Consider the following 11,176-nt stretch of genomic DNA (forward strand, 5'->3'; position numbering starts at 1 on the left):
ATTAAAATCAAGAAAGAACTTTTACATAGTTACTTCAAGTAAACATTATTTGACCATTCACAATTGTGTCAGGCATGCATATTAAGGCTAGAACCTAGCCTCATTTGATCAGCTGATTGAGGTACCCAGAGATCAGAATCTCAACTTGTACAAAATTTCAAGGTATTCAACATAAGAAACATGTTTGAAGTTGACCGGTTAGATCAAGTGCCAAATGATGTAGAATGAAGGATGTTTAAGGATTATTATAGGATTAGTGATATGCTGTAAGTTCTGCTATCAGTACTTTAGTAGTATAGAATAACTATACTATAAATAGTTTCCAAGGATTTATAGTATTCGACTATTTTTCATTATTCTGAATATGAGATTTTTTCAACTTACAATCTTTGAATTTCTCTGGTTGATTTATGTCGACTTGATTCTTATCATAATGTTGTTACTGGCCTCCTGCTTTTTTGTTTGAAAGCAACCATTATCACTAAACCTGACTGACTATAACTCATGACTAACTACCCTCAATTTTATTTTCACAATGCATCCTCATATGATTGAAATTCATTATTGGAATCTGGCTGCTTATGATCACTCATGATTGTGTTGAGACTTTAATAAACTGCTCTATAGACAAACATGATTTACTTTTTAATAGTGTGTTTGGTTTAAAGGAGAGGAGAGAGGAAGAGAGGAATTTTAAGGGAAATGGGCAATAGGAAGGGAAAAAGGGCCTTCCCATTTCATCCAAATCCCCCACTTTTGGTGGGGAGACAAAAATAAGGGAGAAGGGATTTTATTTCCCCTACTCTTTCCTTTTAATTTTTTGAACCACACAGAATGATTAAAATCTCAACCATCCCCTTCTTTATTTTTTTAACCAAACAAGGCAACTAAGGGACTATTTGATTCCTTTCTCTGCTTTTGGTTTTATAAATGGTTTTCTAAAACAATTCCACTTTACTCAGCAATCACTTTCTCATCCAAATCCTATTAAGTTGTGAAAATTATTTCCAAAACAAGTGTTTTTTTTTAAATAAAAAGTAAAACAAACACCTAGAAGATGTTTCCTCATCTTCTTTTGTTTCCATCTTGTTCAGCCTCTCCCTCAATTCTACACTCTGTTTTGTGCCTTGCACCTTCCTCCACCAACTATCTGAGCAACAACCTTGTTTACTTGTATTTTTTAAACCAAAAGCAGTTTTTGAAATTAGAAATTAAACACGCCCACCTTGAATTTCCTCTTTCCCTTCATTACTTTTAAACCAAACAAGAGAATTTCATTGAAATTCCTTTCCTTTCCTCCACATCCTTCCATTTCCCACTTACAAAACATATAAGAGTTGTTCATTGGATGGACACAGGATCAAGCTAGATATTGAACTTGAAATAGAATGAAAGGCTGATTGATATGTGATTGAGTTCTCTGTCTTTGTCCGATCCTAATAGAATACTTAATCCTTGGTCTGGCATGAAGCCAACTCCAAAATGGCATGAAAGCTTAGCCTTGAAAGCTGTTTTAGATTTCAACAAGGGAAATAATGTCAATTTGTAATGAAGAGTACAATCCAACCAGCACATAAATAAACTTCTTCCAATTTTATATTTAGACTTTGGGTTGAGAATCACACTTTAAAAGTATAGTTATCGAATACATATAGTATATTAATATTGGAAAATTTTCAACCATACTCTTGACATTGTCCTACATTAGAAAAAAGATGTTAAAATACAACAGAATACAAAATGATAATAGAACTAAGATTGAAATATACTACATAAACTATCATGAAAACCGTGAGTGATAGAGTAGATAATTTTAAAAATCATTGCTTAGGGATGCAGGGTTCCATTAGAAGAATTCAAAGGATATATATATATATATATATATATATATATATATATATATATATATATATATGAGACACACACACATTCCTTAGGTCATGGATTCACGATCTTGAGTGCAAGTTTTAATAGTAACAAGTGTAAAACTCCATTTTTCGTAAAATAAATTTAAAAGAATTTTTTTATTTAAAAATAATTTTTTTTTAAAAATGATGATATTTTTATAATTAAATAAATAAGGAGAAATAACTTTATTAATTAAAATAATGGTTTGAAGGAAAATAAAAAAATATATTTTATTTATTCATTTGATAGGAAATAAAATAGAGTTCTTGTTTATACAATAATAAAAATAAAGAAAATAAGAGTAAATAATAGGCTGAAAGTACCCTAGCTATAAATAGAGACACGTTAGGTCAGTTTTCAAACTAACGATACATCTCTACGCTTTCTCTTTCTCTCAATTTTGTTTTTCCTTATTCCTTTTCCAAAACCCTCTTTTTTTTCCGCATACACCCAAACTTGTGTCAGTAAAATAATGATCCCAGACTCGTTAACCGTTGGATCATCATGAAATTTGAGCACCAGGTTCAGAACTTATCTCCAAACATTCTCACCATTGGAATTTGTGAAACAATGTATTAGATAAGAGAAATTCCCTTCGCATCGTAACTTTATTTTTCTCACATACACCCAAACCTGTTCCAGTAAAACTACGATCCTGGACTCGTTAACCGTTGGATTGTCATGAAATTTAAACACTAGGTTTGCACACCTCCACTGCAGGGATTTGTGAAATAATATTCATAGAGAGAGAAACGTCCATCGCACGAAGACAGTAAAATGGAGGCTTCAATCCCTTCTCTTTCGCTCTAACGCTTGGAAACCCTAACAGAGCAAATAGAGGAAAAACTTGAGGAATCTTATGGAACTGCTAGAGATACCGTTGTCACTGCTAGACTACACACGTGAGCTCGCTTAGAGGTAAGGGACGAGTTTATCGCAATTAGGGTTAGAATGAACATGTGTAGGGGTCCTTAGAGGACCAAATTTGGGTTTATTTTAGGATGTTTATTGTATTGTAATTCTTCATGTATAATTATGTGAAATTGTTTGAGGGGTTTTACTCCCCGTGTTGTGAGAAGCATTTTTGTATAATTTGTTTGTGTTTTGGATAAGATTAGCGTGATAAATAGTTATATTGGGATCATGAAATTGTGATTGAAATTGTGTATAAGTGATAAATTGAATATGTGATGAATTGTGTGATAACATGTTGCTTTGAGATTATAATATTGTTATTGAGATTGAGTATAAGTGCAAATTTGAACATGAGTTAATTTGTGAGATACACATAAACATGTGATGGTGGATTATGACATTATAAGGTGTTAAATTGTGGACATGAGATTTGGTTGTGGATAAGTGTGTGGTTAACACTTGATGTGACAATACTTGTGTTGTGAGCTATGAATTATACAACAACCCGACTGGTATTTACCTTGAGAAAAGTGTTTATGCGCAATGTTAAAAGGAACGTGTAGGATTCCTAATTAGGAACCTAAAGTGTTAAATTGTAGCGCAATGTATTAAATGTGTTTGAAACACGAGTGTGTGGTTGTGGGTATTGTATAATTCATGAGCAGTGTCTACGAGCAAAAAAATTTTTAGGGATTGGACCTGAATCAGGAAGGCGAGACTCTAACGGATTCTTCGGAGTCTAGGTCTTGTAGGTAAAGACACTCGATTTGAGTGCTCCTTTAAGCCTATGTTGATCCCATATGGTTGGAGCATTCTCGCAAAACAGAGTGACCCTGACTGGTCACCTTATGATTTTACTTAGTGGAAGTGACCTAACATATCCATTGTGTGGTGTGCCTTATTATGTACTCCTAAGCGCCCCAGTGTTGTTTTTCACTGACATGGTACCACATTGCATATAGGCTTGAGTTTTAGTATAATTGTTGCATAACGCTTGCTAATTGTTCATTATGAAATTGATGAGTGTTATTACGTCTTGACCCAGATGTATGATTCATGTGTAATGTGATTGGTGATTGAAAGATGAATTTTAAATGATAAAGTGGTGAAGTGACGTGAATTGTATTAAGTTGAGTTATGTTATAAATACCTCCCTAATTTATTTTGATTACGTCTTTGTTTATTTGTTTTTTTTTTAAATGTGATAACTCACTCCCTGTGTGCTATTTGTGCTTGGATCCTGTGATGATCTTGAACCTTGTATTTGTGGGAGCAGATGATTAGGTGAATGATTTTAAAGAACTTTATGCTAGAGGGCATTGGAATACAATGCTTTAATAGGATGTGACATTAGGGCATAGGTTTCTATATTAATTGCATGAAGTCTTGGACGACCTTGTTTTGAGTCGAGATGATTTTATTATTTATTTGGACACATTGTATTATGATGTTAAAAAAGTGAATGTGAGTCTTTTACCCTTTTGAAATGCTTTTGTTTAAATGTGTTTTAAAAACTTTTAATTAATTATGCATTCTTATTCCTTTTATTATTTGTACATATATGTGTGGGGTAGAGGGTGTCACAACAGGTGAAGCCATGAAATGGCTATTTTATTGTATACAACGACTCCCAAATATGACAAAGTAATCCATCAACAATACATACCCACTTTTTGACAAAATCAAACTATCAACATCAAACCCTTAGGAAACAAGCAGAAGTGCATTATGTCAAAGATATGCTCTCATCAAACCCTTGGATTCTAATAGTGAAAGGAAGTTGTGGTACATTCACTATGTTGTAAACATTTCTGTTGTACAAGCTTGTGAGTTGTGGCTGGTAGTATTAAAAATACCCCCACCATACCCCCTTTCCCCTTATCACAAACTTTGTCAAATACTATTGCTACTCTAGAACAATGATCTTTACTTAATCTACACTCTAGGGTAATTCCATCATATAATTTCCTTGCAGGCCCTAAAATCAAAGAACATTGAGTTTGTTGTAGCTCCATATGAGGCAGATGGTCAGTTAGCGCACATGTCTCAGCTTGGAGTAAAAAATGGTGGAGTTGCAGCGATGATCACAGAAGATAGTGATCTAATAGCATATGACTATCCAACTGTAAGAACTCCTCCCATACTGTCTTGATTTATTAAACAATAGATTTATAGATGTATCAAATCCTACATCTAACTTTTGCTTGTTTTCCTGCATTAGATCTTATTTTATCTCATAACATTATCACAATAAATAAGAACTATTAAGCAAAAATATGAAATATTATAAATAAATCATATCTTGTAAGTTGTAAAGTTATCATAATGATCAGTTAAGTCATTAGAGGATGCAATTTCAACTTCATTGCATTTGGCAAAACATAGCATTCTTGGTGAATTTCTACTTGAATCTTAGTTTAACAGGAGAATATCCACTTGACATATGGAAAATTCAAAGCCTTAAATAGATCCAGGTGAGTTACCTTTGGTGATCCCAGAGCTCAAACATATTTAAAACCAGTTCTTTAAGTCATACCTCAAAGCTCAAGAATAAAAAATTGTTTGGCAGTGTTAATTAGAGTTCATGTATATCGATTTCCCTATTTTTATATCTTCTATTCAAGTTTTTTTTAAAAAAAACACATTTGTAATACATACTATGATAAAGAAAAGTTATTGTTGGATCAACATATATGTTGACATAGTTAGCAGAACTCATATTCTTTCATTGGTCTATACATTCAAACGTTAAGCATAAATATGCTGCTTTAACCTTTTCTTCATCTTGTTTTTATATTATTGTAATTCTTACATGTGTCAATCAACAATATAGTTTCAGAACTTTACTCTCCTTTAGCATGTTCCATGCCTCCCCAGTCCTACCATATAGTACCTATATCTGCCACCAAAAAAAGAGGTAAGGTATAATTCAATTGTTAATGTCTTAGTTTCTTCTTGGCAGTATGCTAACTAAGCTCGTGGGAATCATTTTTGTGTCAAATAGAAGCTGAATAATCTGTTATGAAATCAATCATTGTAATATAAAAACCTTCTTCATTGTCTCATAACATGGTATATCAAATATACATTATTTAAAGTAAAAGCTGACCACACATAGCGCTTTCAATACATATGACAGACTTTCCTTCTCATAATTAAAAGGACTTAACAATGACCTGCCAAATCCATATGGAAACAAATAACCATGAATAAAAGTAAAACCATTTTAAAACCAAAATATACCAATTGGCATGCCAAAAATCCTAATCAAAATAATGCAGAATGTTATATCAATGAAATGATAAATTTATATAGAATAACATATATGAAAAAAATGAGCAATAGCAAGGTTGTTACTCACCCATCGATTAATAATCATATCAATCCCTATGTCTAGTCTAAGCCATTGGCCAATTGTTTCATTTGATCATCATTCAAAAATTGCTCAATGGTAGAGGAGCATAGTATGACAAATTTTGCAGGGAAACTTTCTCACCATTTCAACCACTTTTCCTCTAGCCCATCCATTGATGGCTTTGGGACAAGGAAACTAATACACAAAACCAATTTCCCAAATTGCTTTTCTATGTAGTCTAACTAGGATTTAGATATTTCCAACCACGATCTAAACACTATCAATGAGCACTCACTAAAGGGATGCAAAACTTGCTCATAACTAGTAAAGTTTTTCTTTTGCAAAATGTTTTGAAGAGGAACATGAACTCCATGGCCACAAAGGCCTTCAGAGAAACGTTGGAGTTTTAAGGATACCTACCCTAATGGAGGCTTTTTAAGATCCTCAAAAGTGATGTTTCTTCGTTCAATTTTAGCAACCCTTGAAGGCACAATAATGTAACAATCAAATAAGGGAAATGAGAAACTGACCTAGCTACGACAATGACAACGATAATTGAACGGCGATCGAAGATGTTCGATGATGAGGCGAGGCGGCACAAAAGATACCTACGACGGAGACGGTGAGATGAGGTAGGGCACAATGTAATGCGCGTAGGTCAGTACTGACTGAGGGCACGAGCCTGGGTTCATATGACTAAATGACAGGCAAGTCTAAGACGGTGCTTTCCAAAAACGTCATGGAAAAAGAGGCACACAGTGTTCGAAGACAATTTTTTATAGCACCGTCTTTGTTGATAAATTTCCTAATTACAAAAATGTCAAAAGTGCGTCATAAATTGTTCTTTTTCTAGTAGTGTTTTCATCTTCTGTGTCAGACACACTCTTAAAAGCGGAGTTACGAATCTAGTGTTCAGTCAATTATTTATTGAACCAATTGCATTGATAATTTGATAAGATAAAATAAACATAAAATTTAATTTTATAAGGAAAATATAATTAACTTACTTATTTCAATAACAGAAAAATGTTCAAAACTCGTGTTCAACCAACGTTATATTTTTACTTTATTCAAAGTTCAATAGTTGGATCCACACAAGGACAACTCTAGAAGCTACTCGTATAAAGTACTTTATTTCATTGTGAAAATGACCATAATTTATTGTTTATCTTGTTCAAAATATATTTTAGGGTTAATTATATATTTTAGGGCTATGTTTTTAATTCCTTTAATTTTTAAATAAAAAAATAATTGTTCTAAGTCTTAATGTTTTGCCTCCGTTTTCTTTTTAGTCCCATTATGTGCTGATGTGGCAATTAACTTTTAATTGTATCAAAATATTTGTGGCGGTTTATATTTTCTTGCTAACACCAATTGATATGAATTCAAAAAAAGCCAATCAAAATAATTGTATTAGCATCCGGGTAGAGAACAGATAATAACTATCTACAATAAATTTTAAAATCCTTGGATTTCGTGCAATCTCGTATGATAACTTTTCGTACTAATTATCATTATCCTTTCTTGAAGTCATAAACCACCAAAAAATGCTTTAATTTCTTTTATTTGAACAAATATACAGGACCAACATAAATCTTGGTGGTTCCTTCAGCTTTCTGGGAACATAAAATATTTACGGCTAGCAAATAGTAGATTACCATGTGTAACCTTGGGAATTCCTGAAATTGAAAATAAGAATAGTCCAGAAGACAGTTTGCTTATGGAGTGGAAAACAGCCATTGATTATTACTTCAAGAGTGTTGTGTCTGTCCTGCTTTTGCAGCAGACATGCATGCCTCAATCCACACACAGATGTAACTCTTAAACAAGTGAAAGGACTCACTGAATTTATAATGACAATATTTGGGAAGCTATGTATCAATTATTATTTATTTATAAAATTTCTAATTTAATGATCATTTCAGTTTTTCATTTGTTTAATCTTCATTTGGTTTTTCTTGTGCTGTTTTATATTTTACTTATTTTCCCTCTGCATCTTTTTATATAGTATCTATCTCTACTGCATTTCTTTGCCCATCTCATTGAACAATGAACACATTCCTCAATTGTAACCATGGTGGTCACTATTTTCACACTTCTTTCTCAATCAACAACTTCCATAAACATCCACAAAGCAATCATAGAAAAATATGATTAAATTGTTAAAAAACACAAGCCACAAAAGAAAATAAGAAATTAAAAGGACAAGAGAGAAAATTAAAACTCCTTGACTTTTAGCTCCTCAGGGGCCACAACTTCCACTCTTAAATCTCTCTAACATTCTTCACCCCTTCTTCACCCCCAACTCCATGTCTTCTTCATCTAGTTATACCATTCTCGCTGTGAAACAAAAATTCTTAAAACACCTCTTTCATGTTTCTACCATAGTAATCTATGAATCAATCAATCCAAGGTTTTAAAAAATGGTCCACCTCCATGATTTCGATCGTGACATCAATTAGGTTTTTAGGTCACCACAGTCATATATATCAGTCATATTTATCTGTAATTTTCCACAACATCAAGAAATCATCACAACGAAGCCACAATTTAAAACTTCAAAATCAACCCCACCACTGATGCACAGCCACACCTTCATCTCTTAACTTCCCATACAAAGCCAAGCACTCCCAATAGGCCCTTCTATTCTTCTTCTTCACATTCCCTTGTTGTGGCTTGCACTCCAAGAAAAGCTCATCCACCAACATTATGGCCTTACTCCTCATCATCTCCTCCACCACCTCAGCCTCTGATTTCATCACCACATATTCTTCCTCCCTCACATTCTTCCTCAACCAATCTGACATCTCGATCTGTGGACCACCCTCCGCCACCGTCTCGATCTTATATATCTCAAAGTCCTTGTTCCTCGTAGGGTATGTCTTGTGAAACCAATCGGTGCCACTCCCTCCGTCCTTCTCCGGCAGCCCCACATCAATGAAAACGCGACGAGGGTAACCCTCGAGGGAATCACCCATCAAATCAGGCAAGTACTTCGTACGCTTCAAGTACACCCTTGATTTCCCCGAAGCCGCACGTGGGGGTTCGAGAAGAACGTCTTCTAGGTTTTGCAATGCAGCTTTCTTTGCCTCTGGCACGTACCCTAATAGTTTTCTTTGGGTTCCAAGCTTTGTTTCCATGTTGATGGCAATAGGGTCATGTTTGGCTTCTTGTTGTTGAGTTGAGGTCGAAGATATAAAGGTAAAGGAAGCTAGAAACAATGCCAAAAGCAACACACGGTGAGAAATGTTCTTCATTTCTGAATTAGGGTAATTAACCTAATCACGATATAGATATATAGTTGGTATGTGGCTTCAAAAGCAAGTGTAGGGAATTCAAAAAGAGAAAGAAACACAAAGAAGATGTCGACGACGACAGTGTTGAAAATTTTAAAGAGAGTTTGTTATGTGTAGAAGAAGAAAAAGAGAGGTATAGAAAAAGAAGAGATTAGAGAAGGAAAAAGGTTGTGGAATGAATATTGTTTTAGCGAGTGCAAAATCTGGCGGCAGTGTGATTTCCACCGACAAGGGATATTCTCTTGCTTTCAAATGACGACCACAGTAACAACAACTCTCTCATTCGCAGCATCTCCATGTTTTTGGACTAATGATCTTGGTCGGTGAAGGTGGTTTCAGGAGCTCATGATGTACATGTTTATTAAGGCTTTTAATTTTATGTTAGATACTTCACCTTCATGGATCAAATATGCATGGAGATGTGGAAGGGGGAGAGAGTAGTGCAATCAAGTTTTGTGTTTTTCTTAAGTCTCGTAAGGTTTGAATTGAAGAGGGGTACGGATTTGGTGGGAGGAGAGTGCGCGAGGGTTATATGCATAGGGAACCTTTGGAAATGGCTGGTGCCACGAGAATTTAGTTATGCCATCCGGTAATGGTTAAGCTATATGATTAATTATTAGTTATTACAAATATATCTTGTGCAAACTCCCAAATGGTGTGGGGTGGAATTGATCCTATGAAAACGGGGACAGGTTGGTCTAATTAAGTTAGGAATTTGATTTGCTTAATTTTGTTATTAGGAAAGATTATGTACTATTAATGGGTGGTGGACTACTATTGACAGAAATGGGTAGTTATACTTTGTAACCGGAAATCACATATAGTAATATAATCTTGTTAGTTTTAATTATATGGCATTTAATTAATTTGCTTCTAGACAACTTGCTTTGCACCCAAATTTCACAAGACTAAGACTAATTTGAGACATTAACTATTCTAACAATTATCATTTGAACTAATTAAGCCAATATGCCAAATCGTAATGAGCAGCCAAAATGGGTGTTGGCTCACTTGGTTCACTTGCATAAAGTCAAGACTTAGTTTCAATTATAAAATACTAGCAGAAAGACGGACAGGTTTGTCCTTATTTTTTATAAGAAAATAAAACTGAAAACAATGAATTTATAACATAAAAAGGAAATTGAAATTATAATTCTGCATTTAGAATACACTAGTAGTAGTTGAAGAGTGCAATTAATAGATCAAGATCGAAAATGTATAAACTAAAAGTCGGTATATATTGTCTTTATATGTTGTCATAAATTTGTTGAGATTGGTGATAGTTACTAGCCCCACTTGAAAATGAACCTTTCCTTAGTCTTTATTTTTTTTAAAAAAAAAAAAAACTCACAATGACAAGATTTTTAAGTAGCAGCAGCAATTGCTCCAACTTAAACTTTTACAAAAGTAAAAATATACATATCTATTATGAAAATGTAAAGTGAATCGAAATTGTATTAAAATAATTAACAATTTAGCTTGTAATTTTGTACATATATAAGTATTTGTTACACGTATGAAATCAATGGAGAATTTGTGTTTGAAATTTTTATTAAATCTGAGTAGTTTTTATAATTACATTTAGAATATTAGCATAAAATTGAAATAATTCCAAAAGTAATTATCTATGAAATTATATTAGCTAAAATCAACCTTATCCTTTAAATCATAATTTCTAACCTGATATCCACATTATACATTT

At 33.4% G+C, this 11,176-nt stretch overlaps 1 protein-coding gene and 1 pseudogene across 1 annotated transcript; both read right to left on the reverse strand.

Moving 5' to 3' along the window:
- Nucleotides 1–6,180: 6,180 nt before the first annotated feature.
- On the reverse strand, nt 6,181–7,918 carry LOC121174294 (inactive UDP-glycosyltransferase 79A6-like; annotated as a pseudogene).
- Nucleotides 7,919–8,319: 401 nt separating this feature from the next.
- Nucleotides 8,320–9,959, reverse strand: LOC100814797 (uncharacterized). The gene has a single exon (XM_003518207.5). The coding sequence runs from the start codon at nt 9,433–9,435 to the stop codon at nt 8,743–8,745; it is 693 nt and encodes a 230-aa protein (XP_003518255.1). The 5' UTR covers nt 9,436–9,959; the 3' UTR covers nt 8,320–8,742.
- Nucleotides 9,960–11,176: the final 1,217 nt, after the last annotated feature.

The sequence above is a fragment of the Glycine max genome, chromosome 2 (assembly GCF_000004515.6).
Source record: "Glycine max cultivar Williams 82 chromosome 2, Glycine_max_v4.0, whole genome shotgun sequence".
NCBI lineage: Eukaryota > Viridiplantae > Streptophyta > Magnoliopsida > Fabales > Fabaceae > Glycine > Glycine max.

What these genes read in the sequence shown, in the direction of transcription:
- LOC100814797 (XM_003518207.5), bottom strand. Translation starts at nt 9,435, where the DNA reads ATGAAGAACATTTCTCACCGTGTGTTGCTTTTGGCATTGTTTCTAGCT.